Here is a 16,081-nt window from a genome sequence, read left to right as displayed (position 1 = left end):
TCCACTCCGCACTCCCCCCATCATTCACTATGGTAAGATTTTTTGTTCTGATGATGCCTTGTACCTGATCCCTTCGACACCTCGTGGTTGCATTTTTTTTTTTTAAGGAACTTTCAAAACTAACCCCTCTCCCGTGCCTCGGCTCAGCGCCTGATCAAATCTCTCCAGACCTACTGCAAATGGCCTGACCTCTCTGCCCTTCTACATACACCCCCCACACCCCCAGTGCATCCTGCTTCACGATGTCCACACTCATGAGTTAGCTGTCTCCACGCCGGTCTCCCCGCTGGGCCATAAACTTCTCTAAGATAAGGGGTGCAAGTCTTTTGAGTCTGTACTCCTAGAACCCAGGAAAGGGGATGGGTTGACAGTTCACGTTTGCTGACACCATCGATGAGGAGAGGGGCTTATGCTTCCAGTTTGAATTAAACGTGTGCCACAGGGGGCACTGCCCACAAGATGGGCTGACACCCTGGCTGCAACCACGGGCTCAAACGTCAGAGCAATCTTGAGGACAGACGGTACAGGACTGGGCGGAGTTTGCCTACGAGCTGTCGCTACAAGTAGGCGCTGGCTCCACAGCATCTAACGACAATGACAAGGACAACAAAGAGATGCATGCTGGTGCCTCCTTCCACGCGCAGATGCATGTGCCTCTGTCCACATGTGCCTCCTTCAACATGCATGTGCCTCCTTCGACATGCATGTGCCTCCTCCGACATGCATGTGCCTCCTCCACATGCATGTGCCTTCCTTCAACACACATGTGCCTCCTTCCACGTACATGTGCACCCTTCCACATGTGTGCCTCCCTCCATGTGTGTGGGGAACAGAAGGATTTCTCTTAAGTTGTCTCCCCAAAATATATGCCAGACTTAGCTTGAGAATAATTGTTCACTAGGCAGCGGAAATAGGTCAGAGGTTATTCTCCTTAACATCAGCCATCTAGAGCGTCCAGACTGTATAGTCTGACTCACCCCAAATAGGGCCCATTCCTTTCTTGAAGCAGTGCCCATAGGCAAGCCCGGGACCACTCTAAGATGACTAAGCTTAGGTTAGTTACTATCTTGCCACACATGCCCCCTATTCTCTCCTCTTACTATTGCACATTCACCCCTAGGTCATCCCCCTCCTATTGCTTGTATTGCCTATGTTACAACCCCTCTCTATGACGTAGGTTGTTATCTGCTATCAGGGGGCTTGCATGCCTCCCAGGATAGTAATTGCCTGCTTTATTGTATGAGACACCAGAATGATCAAACCTGTTCAAGGATGAATTGTATTGCCCCTCTCTGTGATGCATGATGCTGTGATGTATCCCCCTAAAGTAATATGATGCATGGTTAGCAATAAATAAGGAGAGCTGCTCCTCAAGGGGGGCTGCTCCCAAGAGGTGGCTGGCCGAGGGTGGCTGGCAAAGGGCGGCTGAGGAAGGAGGGCTGCTCCCATGAGGGCTGCTCCCATGAGGGCGGTGGACGAGGGGGCAGCTCCCGCGAGGGAGGGAGGCGGCTCCTGCTCTGGCAGCTGGGTTCCCCCCACAAGGACCATCAAGCGGGGCGGAGGTAAGCAATGCTACCATGTAATATGTATGAATGTATTGTTGTATTATCTCTCATGCTCTTGATGACTTTAATATAATACTTATATATCTCAACCGTACAATTGTGCATTACTGAACCCAGAAGTAGTATTACTGAACCAGTGAGTTCAAGCAGTGGGTGGGGCTGGAACCCCACCTCCTCGGCGTCACTTTTAATTTAATACTACACATGTGCAAGTGACACCTCCACATACATGTGCCTCCTTCCACATACATGTGCCTCCCTCCATGTGCATGTGCCTTCTTGTACGTGCATGTGCACCCTTCCACATACATGTGCCTCCTTCCACATGCATGTGCCTTCTTCCACATGTATGAAGAGGGAAACAGAATTCGACAACAAACCCAAATATGAGTGTAAGTGTGGTTACTTAGAGGGCTCTGGAAAGAAGACAGCCCACTCCCTTCTCATATCTCTGATTCATAAAGATATTCCACAACAGGCAGACAGGCTCACTGGCCCCAGGCTCCCCCAAGCAGAGGAGGCTCAGCCTGTCCCTTGCTGAGGCAGGGTGACCTTTGGTTGGTGTCCAGCCTCACATGGTGGGTTCAGTGTGCATGTAAGTCCATCCGTCAGTGCCAGCAGGGCCAGGACGAGGCCTACATCTACCGACGGTTCAGAATGTCCCCTTCTCTTGCCCACACCTCTCCTGGGAGGCTCCCTTTGCATGTCCAGCCCTAGCGTCCTCAGCTGTAAAAGGAGGGGCCAGAAGACAGCTGTTGGCAGAGAATTGTTATGCTGGCCCAGTGACAGTGGACTCTCCGTCAAGGTCCAGGTACTAAGTATTTGAGGGTTCACAGGCCACACGGTCTCTGGAGCCACCGCTCAATCTACATCTACGGTCACACAGGAAAGCAGCCACTGACAGCAGCAAAGGGAGGCGGAGGCAGCGGATTCCCAACACCAATCCTGGCCTGCAGGCCTCAGGTCAGTCTGCTGCTCTGTGGAGGCGGAGTAACACTGTACCCTGTTTCCTCCTCCTTGGAAGGAAGGAAGGCACGAAGCTCAGCCAGGAGGGGTTCCCATCATTCTATCCATGCACACAGCAGCATGGATTCCGGAGCTGGATCACCTGGGTTTGACTCCTGACAGCACCACTAACTGGCGGTGTGACCTTGGATAAACGATTAACCTCCCTGGGTCTCATCATCTCAGTCCTATGAAAAGTTACATCACAGTAGAAACTACACCACAGGCCTATTGTAAAAAATAAGTGTGTTTACACATACGAAACCTTTACAGCATGCCTGGGGCATAAACCCAGTCAAACCCATGGGCCCTGAGTCGATGCCGACTCACGACGACCCTAGGGACCGGAAAGAAGGCCCCGTGTGGGTCTCTGAGGCTGTGGATGTTTACAAGAGCCTCCTCTTTCTCCTGAGGAGCGGCTGGTGGGTTCTAACTGCCGACCCTGCAGTTTGTTTTGTTTTTGTTTTTTTTTTAACATTTTATTAGGGGCTCATACAACTGTTATCCCAATCCATACACACACATCAATTGTGTAAAGCGTATTTGTACATCATTGCTCAAAACATTTTCTCTCCATTTAAACCCCCGACATTAGGTCCTCATTTTTCCCCTCCCTCCCTGCTCCCCCCTCCCACATGAGCCCTTGATAGTTTATAAATGGGTATTTTGTCATATCTTGCCCTGTCCGACTTCTCCCTTCATCCACTTTTCGGTTGTCTGTCCCCCAGGGAGGAGGTCACACACAGTTCCATGTAATCGGTTCCCTCTTTCCTACCCATTCTCCCTTTACCCTCCCTGTTTTGCGACCCTGCAGTTTGAAGCCCAACATGTAACCCACTATGCCACCAGGCTCTGCACCAGCAAGGGTAGCTATACTGTCACTAGTACAAGAATGCGTTCGAGGGGAGGCTTACCGGAGACAAACCTGCACCTCCATCTGGAAGAATCTTCCAACGGACCCTGAGCTTGAGCAGGCTGCCTGTGGAAAAGCACATTGAACCATGAACACCCAGCCTTACCCGGCCGGGACCCTCCAACCCCTGCAGAAACAAAGAAGTGCTTGCCTCGCTGAGCTTCTTGAAGACGAACGGGGTGCCTTGCCTTTGCCCTCGGTAGACGGCAGCAAAGGTGCCCTCACTGATCTTGTGGTCTGGGTTGAAGTCATTGGTCGCCTGGACCACGTCTGCCTCCCTCCAGAGAAGGCTGTCTCCGGCCAGGCTCCCCAGCTTCCCCGGCTCCTGAGTAGAGGTGTAGAAATCCTGGCAACCAGACACAGGACAGACGTTACTGTGGGAGCTTGTTTTCTCCACTACCTCCCAGAATCTACAACATCAGAGCTCAGGGGGAAAAAACACACCAACCAACCAACCAACCAACCAGCCCAGCTCACCGCATAGAGTCAACACTGACTCATAGCACCCTCTGTGGGTTTCCGAGACCATGAATGTTTAGGGGAGTAGAAAGCCCAGTCTTTCTCCCCAGGAGCTGTTGGTGGTTTCGAACTGTCAACCATGCAGATCACAGCCCAACGCGTAACCATTACACCACCAGGGCAACCCAGACACAGGACAGATGCTACTGTGGAAACTTGCTTTCTCCTTTGCCTCACAGACTCTAGGGCAGCAGTTCTCAACCTATGGGTCGTGACCCCTTTGGGGGTCGAACAACCCTTTCACAGGGGTTGCCTAAGACCACTGGAAAACATATAAATATTTCACAATATATAATTACATGTTATTTTTGTGATTAATCACTATACTTTAATTATGTGCAATTTGTAACAATGAAAATACATCCTGCATATCCGATACCTACATGTCGTCATAACAGTAGCAAAATGATAGCTATGAAATAGCAACAAAAATAATGTTATGGTTGGGGGTCACCACAACTTGAGGAACTGAATCAAAGAGTCGCGGCGGCGGCATTAGGAAGGTTGAGAACCACTGCTCTAGGACATCAGACCTGGGAAAGGGCCCGGCCATTCAGATTCTAAAACCACTGATGACTCAGTGCATGCAGGCTCCACAGAGACGCGGTGTCAGCGTGGGATCGGTATGGTGGGTCCTTCCAGTTTTGATGAAATGCGGTCATTTACTCGTGTGTGTGTGTGTGTGTGTGTGTGTGTGTGTGTGTGTGTACACGCGCGTGTGTGCATTCACACTCATGGATGAGAAGTGCCTGTGTTTGGGGCAGTGGAAATTAGGTGAGGGTGTTAGATCTCTCCCTCTAGTGGGGGAGGTAGACCTCAGTCCTTGGCTCCACGCGAGAAAGAATTCACGTTGAAGCCTGGTTTGTGATCCAAGTGAGTTTTATGAAAGTTAGAAGCAGTTTCAGGTTCTACAGTAAGTGGAACACGAGTCAGACAGAGTCCCCGGCACCATTGCGGGGCCTCGGCCCAGCCACACTGCATTGTGTGACAGCAGCTGGGGGAGAGAGCCAGAGAGCACACTCCTGGCCTTTTCAGCCCCACCCCTTGGGAGGCGTGGCCAACAATACTGGTCGACCCCATCGGCTGAATCAAATTCACCTGGCCCAGATGGGCCAATCCAGGTGTAACGCCCACCTAGGTGTACCACCCCTTCCTGGCCAGGGGCTTGAACCTAACATGGGTAATTTCCATTCTCATATGTACAGTATCCTCAATCTATGGGCATGACCTATAATGGTCATGAAGGAGCTTCCATTACCCAGGGAAGAGTGCTACAAAGGTCACGTGGAGGTCTGTGCTCAAATCCAAGTTCCTCCTTTAATGTGCTGTTGCCCTGAGCACGTTGCTTAACCCCAGGGGCCTCCATTGTCGGGAGCACCGACGAAGGTGACAGGCCATCAGGGGAGCATTTCGAGGACAATGTCCGATCAGAGTTCGCTCAGAGATGGGCATCAAGAAAATCAGTGGGCTAGAGACGGTCACACAACAGGCCAATGGCCAGGCTGAGTGTCCCATCCTGGTCCTCTACCTGGTCTCCATGCTGGGCCAGACGCCCTGCTATAAAAGCATACAGGTTCGTAGACCAAACGTGGTTCTGGGTAATCAGAGCTTCAGAGACCACATGTATGTACAATCTATGTTTTTACAAATAGCTTTGCTTCCATGACTTCCCTTTATAGAACATGTTCCTATGCATAAATTTAAGTTTGCTCACACTAACTGCACAAAGCAAAGGGTTAGGCAGAGCCTCCCTTCATTGCTTACTGGGTGGCAAGGATCAGCATGAGTCCGATTCCCACTCGGAGATGGGGCCAGTCTCCACCTTCCCACGTCTCCATTATCCTTGTGGCCCGTCCCTCCCTCCTGTGCCACTTTCTTATCCCTGGCCACCCTGAGCCATGTCAGCACATGCAAATTAGGCCTCTGTCCCCACAGTCCATGCCTGACAGTCCCCCTCACCGAGTCAGAGTCCACAAGGGAGAAGGACTCCCTCAACCTCACACCCACCGGGCTGACACCAGCCTCTGCTGGCTCACTGACCTCCCTCTCAGCAGCTCACAGAGTTCATGAAGACTGAGACCGTCCTTACTGCTGCCCATGTCTCATACGCAGGAAACATGTGAGCTAAGAGAGATGCAAGAGCTTTGCAGGGTCCCACAGGGGACCTCCGCTGTCCCCAGGGGCAATGCCACCTTCTCCTGCGTACAGCTGTCATCACCAACCCAAGAGTCCAGCGACTTCTACTCGTAGGACCCTCACAGCCCTGACTGACTGCCTCAATCCAGAAATGTGCATGAGCTATTGCATCGAGTTGCCAGGCCCAGGACTTGGGGTGCCCGGTCATTCCACACAGCTGAGAGGTTTTACGTAATCAAACTCCAAACCAAAGCCACTGCCAACGAATCACTCTAGCTCACAGGGACCCCATAGCGCGGGCAGAGTAGAACTGCTCCTCTGGGTTCCCACGGATGTGAGTCTTCACAGAAGCGGAAGGCCTCATCTTGCTTCCACGGAGCAGCTGGAGGGGTCAAACTGCCGACCTTGCGGTTCTTGGTGCAACACATAAGCCACTAGGGCTTTTCCTAATAAAGGCGCCTCAGCTGCTACAGAAATCCCAGTGGTGCTCGTTGAGAAACCACAGATAAGGTCAGCCTGAGCTCTCTGTCCCCCAGGTACACATGCTTCTGTTACAAAAAATCACCCACAGTGCCATTATCCACTGAACCCTAATGAGCAACGTCAGGATTTAGTTAATGAAAGGGGGACCATGCTGCATACGCAGATTTCATTTTTGGTGTTTCCACGCATATCACGATTATCCCAAGTATTTAAATGATCTCTCAAAACAGGGCTAATTGTTCAAAGCAAACAGCCTGGATTTGATTTGGCAAGTCTGTTTTGTGGGGGGGGGGACTTCATGGGTCAGGCCCAGCCAAATCTAGCTTCCCCAGCAGGTGTGCCTGGTGCAATCCCCAGTGTTTGTGGGAATCCCCCAAACCATTTAATTCCTCTTTAACATAACAAGAACAAAACAAAATGTCTAGAGTCAAAGGAAATACTTTTTATTTTTCATCCAACCTGGACTTTGTCTCTATAACCAACACAATCATAAAATGTGATTTCTAAAAACTAATTAATTAATTTAATTTTAAATGTATATGTGTGTGTGTATATATATGTATATATAAAATTTAATGGAGGAAAGAGCCAGTGAGAAGGCAGAAGCACCGGAGCCCATGGGTGTCAAAGTGTGGCGCTGAACCATGTCACTGGAAATTGAGAGTAGCGTCAACACGTGGGGAGGAAGGGGCTGTAACAAATGACTGTTGTAACCACTACATCTGGAGAGAGAGTGTCAGTCATCAGCTCTGGTTTAAACACAAGTAACTGGAAAGGCTCATTAAGAGCTGGTCTCACTAAACCACTGTCGCCCCCATCCCCACCCCACTCCGGCCCTCCCCAGTTTGGCTGATTTCTGGAACTCAGTCTCTGGGCCTCCTTCCTCCTCACCCTCAGGGAGTAAAGAAGCTGCATTTTGCCAAGGGAGCCCGGGGTGAGGGGCTGGGTTTACCTTTGCGTTGGGGGAAGCAGGGAGGTTGCTCGTTAAGGAGTGAGGGGTGTCTTCTTCAGAAAGAGACAGGAGAGAGCACTGCTGAGCGTCTGGGGCTGGAGCGGACCCTGTAAAGGAGGACAAGTGCTGGAGGGTCTCCCTGCCAGTCCCAGCCCCCTGCAGCCATTCACTCCCCACACGTGTCCCGACACACAGTGATGGCAGCAGCCAACACACTCCTCCAGGCCTACCTCAGCTAATCCTCATGATGCCCTGAGGAAGGGCCACTTGTCCCCCTCTAACAGGCGTGAGAGGGAGCAACCAGGGATCCGCTTGATTTTGCTCAGGGGATGCAGAGTTGACGGTGCTGGTGAGATAGCTGGGAATGGGCAGCAAGGATGGCCGCACGGTGGGAACACAAGTCAGGGACGCCAGATCCCACACACAGAGGTGTTGCATATGTGATACAGCCCAGATGTGCAGACGTGTTGCCTTGGCATATGTGAGACGGACTAGACATGTGGATGTGCTGCCTTGGCAAGAAGGGCTTCCGCCCAGTGGACACAGGAGGGCCTCCAGGCAGTGGACCAGAGCAAACAAAGGCGTGGTGGTGGGGAAGTCCCGGGTCAGGAAGGCCCCTTAGTTAGCAAACATTGCATCATGGCTGGCACTGTGCTGAATGCTTTACACACATGAACCAATCCTCACAGCAATGCCGTTCCAGCTCCTCTTTGCAGGTGGTGAAGCTGAAAGAGATGTTACGCAACTTTTTCCAGGGCGTACTGCCCATGGCAGGGCCAGCGTGGAACCGGCTGGCTCCGGAGTCCCTCGTGCGTGAAGATAAGTGAGGAAAGCAAGCTTGACAAGTTCAGGGCCAGTTAAGTCAGTTCAGGGGGCTGGCATTTCCTCACTAGGATTCAGTGTGGGGCCGGCCGGCTGACCGGGTTGGAGAGGGCAGCAGGCAGGGAGCAGTCAGCTGTGACCAAAGGCCATAGGCTCCCTTAATTTCTGGAAATATCCTGCTGCAGAGATGGTCTCTGAGTTACTCGGGGGCTGGCTCTTACAAGGGTTCCTGGGCCCAGCTGACCTCAGGGCCACTGGCCAAATCCACTGGGTTGAGGCATTCCCAGGTTACAACATCAGGAAAGAGGAAATCAACAAAAGGGGAAGAGCAGCAAGTAATTGAAACTTTGATTACAAAAGGGTGCATTCAGAAGACTGGAAACAGCACCGGGGCCAAACTAGAATCATCTTAACCAAACTGCCACCCAGGCCAAAAAGAAAACTAACACCCAGAAGCCATCACCGAGTCAACGCCGACTCCTGGCAAGCAGAGTGGCAGAAGAGCTCGACCCCAAGTGGCTTCCAGAGGCTGACTTCTCAGAAGCAACCCACACGCCTTTCTGTAGGTGCCTCTGGGGAGACTCAAGCCTCCAACCTTTGGGCTAGCGGCTCAGCGTGTTAATCATTTACGCCAGGATCCCCAAGAACCCAGGCAGGAGCTGATAAAACCCTCTTTACCTGAGATAAGGTCTGGGCTCCTTTCAGCATGAAGGAGGCCTGGCACAAAGGCTGCCCTGACCCTCCTTTCTTGGGTCTTCTGTAGCCCGAGTCTCTGTGGCACGAACACACCTGGCAGACCTCCAACCATGTGCCCTGAAATCCATTCCCGAATTTGCAGTGCAGTCACCTGCCCCTGGCTCCCCACCATGGGCTGATGTGGTCAGGGTCGGGAGTGAGGCACATGTGACCCCTGAGACAATTCTGGTAGCTGACTCAGGACTCCCCGAAAGACACTTCCTCCGTGTCTTTCTTTCCTCTCTCCACGTCCCCCAAAATACATCCATATCCTAATCCCTGGAATCTATCAATGTGATGGTATTTGGGGGAAAAACAATGTGGTGTTTATAATCTGCTCTGATCCGCACAGGCAGATGTTAGTAAAACACGGGCAGCACATCTCATCCGGGAATCCTCTGCCTTTGTTCGAGATCCACCCGACATCAGCAGTGATGTCCCTCATCCCAGTCTCGGAATCCAAACCTGGCTTGGGTTTCTGGTCGTTCCCTATCGATGTTTTTGCCTTATCTTTCACAAAATCTTATTTGCCTGCGATAATATCTTAAGGCTGTCGTCTGAAATGTCCCACATTCTGTCCACTCTCTTTGGAACGCACTCATATGGGAATCTTTTCCAGCTGGTGGCAGGGGTGTGCCTTTGGCGTTGCATCAGCTTGTCGGAGTACCTCACCTGGTATCCCGATTCCTAGAGCCTGGCTTCACACCGAAGCGCTCAGAGCAGCCTGGACTTCCTCCGTGAGCACCTGCAGGTCTTTATCACATGGCGGACAGCTCCTTTTGGTGCAGCGACTCTGTGCGTTCTCGCATCTTCTCGTGACGCTGCCTGCGCGGTTCAGTAGGTGGTCCACAGGACCCGTCAGTGCCACAACTCCAGGCTCGGTTCGGATTTTTCCTTCGATTCCTTCAGCGTCAGAGAGGCTGAGTGTGTCCTTCCCTTTGGATTTTCCAGGTCTTTGCACATTTTATGATAATACGTCTCTCTTCCCAACCACTCTTCTGCTTGGGTCTTTTCCGCCATCGTTTCTGCAGCTACTCAACATTCCGGAGAACATTTAAGTCTCTTCTGACATCCTTTTCAGTCTCCCTTTCCTGTCTTTCTAACGGCCTTTTGCCTTCTTCGTTTCATGATAAAAACAAAACAAGCAAATCCTCCCTGTCGTCAGATCCAAGCTGACTCACAGCGACCTCCCTGGAAGTTTCTGAGGCTCTCACTGTTGACTGGAGGAGAAAGCCCAGTCTTTCTCCCGAGGAGCTGCTGGTGGTTTTGAACTGCCGACCATTTTTGATTGCAGCCCAACGTGTAACCACCACACCACAAGTATGGTGCCATCCCATAGTTCATCTGGTCTTTGGTCAGTGTATCTGGTTCGTGATCAGTGGATCCGGTTACAGTCAAATCTGTTCTCGAGATGGTCTCTGAATTCAGGTGGGAGACGGCTCTTGTACTCTTGTTTCAATTTTCTGCCTTGAAAGTAGTACGGTCAGAATGCTTCTAAGAAGTGAGGACAGGAGCTTTTATCTCAGGTCACATAATCAGGAAGAACCAGCCCATAGAGAAGAACACCAGGTTTGGTAGAGTAGAGGTCAAGAAAACAGTGGGAGGCCCCAGTGTGACAGGTTGAAATGGGGCAACATCTCACTCTGCGTGTCCATGTGACTGAGAAACAGCCGCAGCAGACAGACAAGGCATATCCAAACCTGTGAGAGAGCAGTGTGACCGTGGGAGCAGAGGTTGGAGTGATGTAGCTACAGGTCAAGGAATCCGAGCAGCCCCCAGAAGCTGCTTTGGAGGAGGAAAAGACGAGATTTCACCCATTAGCCCTCCCCACCCCAACCTCGAATCCAAGCCCGTGGTCCAGATGCCAGAATCCTGGCCTCTGGAACCGTGTGAGAGTGAGTGTGTACTGTTTCAAGCTGCTGAAGTAGTTAATGCGTTACGGCACTCCTGCTTGCTTGCCGCACCTCCTCCAGTCCCCACCCAGCAGCAGCCTGGCTCTGGAGGCTGGGCCCCATCCCCATCGTCTGGCTGCCTGCCACATCTGTGCACCGGCTGCCCGGCTGCCCACCTGCCTAGGAGGGGCAGCTGTAATTCATGTCGCTCACCCTGTCTCAAACAAGACGCTCCTCGAACCCTAGGTCTCTGTGCTACTGCTGCTGCTGCTGCTGGGTCTAGCAGAGTCGATTCCGACCCACAGGAACCGCACGTGATGGAGTCAAACCGCCTCCCACCCTCCCACCCCACACCACCGGGTTCCTCCACTGTACATTCACAGGTCTTTCTCCCTCGGAGCTGATGGGGGCAGGGTGTCACCCGGCCAGCCCTGTTAGTGCCTTCCTCTCTGTGCTAGCTGTGTGTCTCCTGTCACTGCGCTGACTTCTGCCCTGTGGGTGGCCCATCCCAGCACCGGGTCCCAGGGCAGAGACCCCACTGGGCATGTGGTCTCTGTCTTCTCCTTCTGCTGGGTTCACACACCCAGCCACCTTTTTCTGGTGACTCAGCCGGAGTTTGCCCTGCAGGTGGAAGCAGGTCTCCTGTTTGGGGAGCTCCGTGGCCTTCTCTCACCCAGATGGGAACTTCCCCAGCAGGGGTGGAGGGTGGGGTGGAACACACAGACTTAGCCCATCTATTTATCCCTGTGGTTTGGGGGCGGGATCTGGGTCAATACCACAGGCAGACACACTGAAAAGGAACAAGAAGTCCTTTCTCTCCATGTCTTCTCCGCTTCCCCCTTTTCCATTCTCATCAATCAGTTCCTTGTGCTCGGCACTGGGAGGCGGCCTGAACCAAACAAACCAAGCAACCCAGCTCACTGCCATCAAGCCGATGCCAACTCACAGCGACTGGATTCAGAAGAGCCATCTTTCCATCCTCCAGCAGGACAGACTGCCGGCTCAACAGGGACATGGGATGGAATGGGAGTTGGCCAAAGCATTGACAGAAGAGACTCGGGGGGAGAGGCCTGGGCCTCCTGTGTGCCCCGGGGTGGTCAGAGGGATGGGGGGCACTCTCAGGTCACAGAGCCTCCCTAGGATTTGCTCAAAGTATCAGAAGTCACTGAAGCTGCGTGGTGGGCATTGTGCGCTCGCGAGACACTGCTCTGTGCTTCTGCAGGAGCTTTGAGGCTTTAAGTGGCAAAATGTTTAAAAAGAACATCCAAGGGAGGGGTGGGACATGGGTCCGGAAAGCAAGCAGAGCAAGACGCAGGTTCTGTGTTGTTGACCATCCCAGAAGCTGGATGATGGGGACACACGGACTCATTGTCCCACATTCTGTGCCTTGGCAGGTGTTTGAAACTTTTCATAATAAAAAAGAAGAGAGTGTAAGTTCCTTTGAAAACCCCTTCTTGACGTCTCGTCATAGTGGCTCATGCAGCACCTGTCCTCGAAGGAGACAGGCCTTCAGAGGACAACTGCCCCGTAACAGCAGGTTTTAAAAGGCCAAGTGTGGGGTTACTCACAGAAAGAACAATTCCCTGGCGGTCAGCCGGGAGGAGATGATGGAGGGAGGTAGCAGAGACAAGCTAATTCTGAGGACGGGAAAGGAAGGGCAATATGCAGTAAGTGGGGAGTCAGCTCAGCTCGCCCAAACCCAATGAAGATGTGGATGGTCCGCAACCGCCGGAGATGCTGGAATGTACCACAAGAACAGTAGTGGCAACTGAACATGTGAGTGGTCCCATGTGAGGAACAGAAGGATTTCTCTTAAGTTGTCTCCCCAAAATATATGCCAGACTTAGCTTGAGAATAACTGTTCATTAGGCAGCGAAAATAGGTCAGAGGTTATTCTCCTTAACATCAGCCATCTATAGCGGCCAGACTGTATAGTCTGACTCACCCCAAATAGGGCCCATTCCTTTCTGTTATTGTTCCCTCAAAGCAGTGCCCATAAGCAAGCCTGGGACCACTCTAACATGACTAAGCTTAGGCTACCATCTTGCCACACATGCCCCCCTATTCCCTCCTCTTACTATTGCACATTCACCCCTAGGTCATCCCCCTCCTATTGCTTGTATTGCCTATGCTGCAATCCCTCCCTATGACGCAGGTTGTTGTGAATTGTATTGCCCCTCTCTGTGATGCAGAATGCTGTGATGTATCCCCCTAAAGTAAGATGATGCGTGGTTAGCAATAAATAAGGAGGCTCCCTGGTTCTGACGAGGGTGGCTGGAGAAGGTGGCTGGCCGAGGGTGGCTGGCCGGAGGTGGCCGGCCGAGGGTGGCTGGCAGAGGGCGGCTGAGGAAGGAGGGCTGCTCCCATGAGGGCAGTGGACGAGAGGGCAGCTCCCGCGAGGGAGGCGGCTCCTGCTCTGGCAGCCGGGATCCCCCCACGAGGACCACCAAGCGGGGCGGAGGTGAGCAATGCTACCATGTAATATGTCTGACTGTATTATTGTATTATCTCTCATGCTCTCGATGACTTTAATATAATGCTTATATATCTCAACTGTACAATTGTGCATTACTGAACCCAGAAGTAGTATTACTGAACCAGTGAGTTCAAGCAGCGGGTGGGGCTGGCACCCCACTCCCCTGTAACATTTTTAATTTAATACTACAGTCCCAGAGGGAGCTGTGTACACTGCGGACAGTGTGGAGTACATGCCTCCACACGCACAGGTACACTTGTGTAGGTGTTGCATGTATAACTTCACTCACTGCCAAGTCCACCTTACAGGACAGGGCACAACTGCCCCTGCGGGTTTCCAAGACTGTACATCTTTACAGGGGTAGAAAACATCGTCTAGCTCCCTGAGAGCGGCTGGTGGTTTTGAACTGCTGACCTTGTGGTTAGCAGCCCGACGCATAACCACTGTGCCCCCATGGCTCTTTCTTTCCCCTTGATGTATAGCCTCATATATGTAATAAACATAACATAGAGCACACAGGACACTGATGGAAATTCCCTACAAACATCTAAACACCTGATAAGACAGTGTAACTGGGCGTGAAGGCTACAGACCACGGTCTTGGGAAACAACTAGGTCCATCAGCTCAGAGATAATGTTCTGCATCTCACTGGGTGAGTTGCATCTGGGTTGTACATCTGTGAGCAGCATCTAAGGGGCATCAACCTGTCTCCTCTCATCTGGAGCAAAGGTGAGGACAAAAACCAGACACACCAGGAAGCCATCTGTCCACAGGCTTCAGGGCCCATGTGACCCAGGACCCCACAGAGGACCGAGTGCTGAACTGCCCTGCCCCTCCAGCCCCTCACAGGGCACCCCCCTCCCACTACCCGGCGTGGAGGGTGCCTTGGCCCACCCATCTGCACCCAGATGAGAGGGTGACTGGGTGACAGATGACACCAACCCTGGTGTCACTGTTGCCTTTGCAACCCCTCCTCCTGTGTCACAGGCCTGGTGCTGCTGCTGCAGTGGCCTTGGGTCACTCTGGTACCACCCCTCCTGGGAGAATCAGGGTGGGTGGTCTGCATGCCCCAAGCACCCCAGTGCATGGGCTGGGCTCAGCGTGCCGGGCACCAGGGGTGGGTCCTCAGCAAGTGGCTCCACCTCCTGACACCCCCACCCCACTCCATGTGTGTTCTCCATGGGAATGCTGGGCCCAGTGAGGCCGTGGGGGTCTTCCCAAGAGAATGCAGGCCTGCGCTTACTGGGCGACAGAAGTGATCAATCTCCTGATTTCAGCTTGGGCACAAAGAGACGAAGGACTTCCTGTCTGTGTGTGCAGCTGACTCGACCATCCGGACTTCAAAGCGCAGAGGCAGGCAGAGCACAGGCCGTCTTCCCGTGACCCCAGGGGCAGAGGGGGTTCTGTGTGGGGCTGCTAACCACAGGGTCAGCAGGTGGAAACCACCAGCTGCTCTCAGGAGAAAGAGGAGGCTTTCTCCTCCAGTAAAGACGCAGTCTCAGAAACCAGGAGTCGGCATCGGCTCTCAGGCAGAGTGAGAGAGCGGCGAGGAGCAGGAGAGGAGGGGCGCGGCCATGACCTCCCCAGTGCACATGAGTGCACCCTTACTCATCGTTGTTCCCCAGCGCCCCGTTTGCTTTGGGGACATTGCCCCGTATCTTTAATTGCTGATCAAAGCTCTCCATTTTGGTTTTCGTTTTTTGTTTTCATAAAATCTTTTAGCTACAGGACATTAATTGAGATTCCTTGGCTTGGCCTGAAATTAAGTTTTCTAGACTCGACCTCTCGGGTGTGTTGGGTTACCTGTGGAGTGCTACTGAGACCAGCCAACATTTAATGAGCGCTTACTTGATGCTGCTTGGTCCCTGGCGGTGCAGTGGGTTACCACGGAGGTGCTAACTGCCAAAGTCAGCGGTTCGCACCACCAGTCACTCTGCAGGGGCGGGGGACGAAACTTCCTGCTCCTGTAAAGACTGATGGCCTGGGAACCCACAGGGGCACTTGCTTCAGCCCTGCCGTCCAGGGAGGGGCACTGGGGCTGGAGCTGACTCCGGGCAGTGGGTTTCCTTCCTGAAGTGCTTGCTTCCCTGTACTACCTGGGGAGGTAGGCTCCATTACAGCTCTGTTCCACGATGAAAAGGCCAAGCTCAGAGAGAGTGAGTCCTTCCCCGTCTAGAGAGTGGTGGAGCTGAGATTCCACCACAGATCTGTCTGACGTCTCCACCTCCGTGGCCCAGGCTCCAACCCAGCGAGCCTGCAGGGCTGGGATCCGTGGAGAGCAGACGGAGGCGTGAGAACAGAAACACGGGCGTGGGTAAGGCATCCTCTGGCTGAGTCCCTCTATCATTCCACAACTGGTCCCCAAGCACTCCCTCCAAACCAGCACCCACCCACCCTGCTGCGCCCCGCCCAAGCGCCAGGCAGCGAGACAAATCTGGAATGCCCTGGAGCCAGAAGGACAGCAGCTGTGGTGGTTAGAACAAGAAGCTTTTTCGACTGTCATAGCACAAATGCACACACACACACACACACACACACATCATAGCTGTGTGGTCTTAGGCAAGCTGCTTCCCTTCTTGGGG

The 16,081-nt window shown here is 52.8% G+C and overlaps 1 protein-coding gene across 2 annotated transcripts in view; it reads right to left on the bottom strand.

Annotated features, from left to right (window-relative positions):
* IRAK2 (interleukin 1 receptor associated kinase 2) overlaps positions 1 to 16,081 on the bottom strand; it is a 63,222-nt gene that overhangs the window by 16,899 nt on the left and 30,242 nt on the right. For both annotated transcript variants that reach the window (XM_004702244.2, XM_045290159.1), the window contains exons 4-6: positions 7,574 to 7,680; positions 3,635 to 3,829; positions 3,485 to 3,549 (exon numbers count right to left, since the gene is read on the bottom strand). In XM_004702244.2, the coding sequence (XP_004702301.1) occupies positions 3,485 to 3,549; positions 3,635 to 3,829; positions 7,574 to 7,680 (367 nt within the window). The remainder of the gene's footprint in view (positions 1 to 3,484; positions 3,550 to 3,634; positions 3,830 to 7,573; positions 7,681 to 16,081) is intronic.

This window comes from Echinops telfairi, unplaced genomic scaffold, assembly GCF_000313985.2.
Source record: "Echinops telfairi isolate 266 unplaced genomic scaffold, ASM31398v2 ScPeMD7_31;HRSCAF=116, whole genome shotgun sequence".
Lineage (NCBI taxonomy): Eukaryota > Metazoa > Chordata > Mammalia > Afrosoricida > Tenrecidae > Echinops > Echinops telfairi.
Note: the sequence above shows the minus strand (reverse complement) of the source record. Positions and strands in the feature narration are given on the sequence as shown.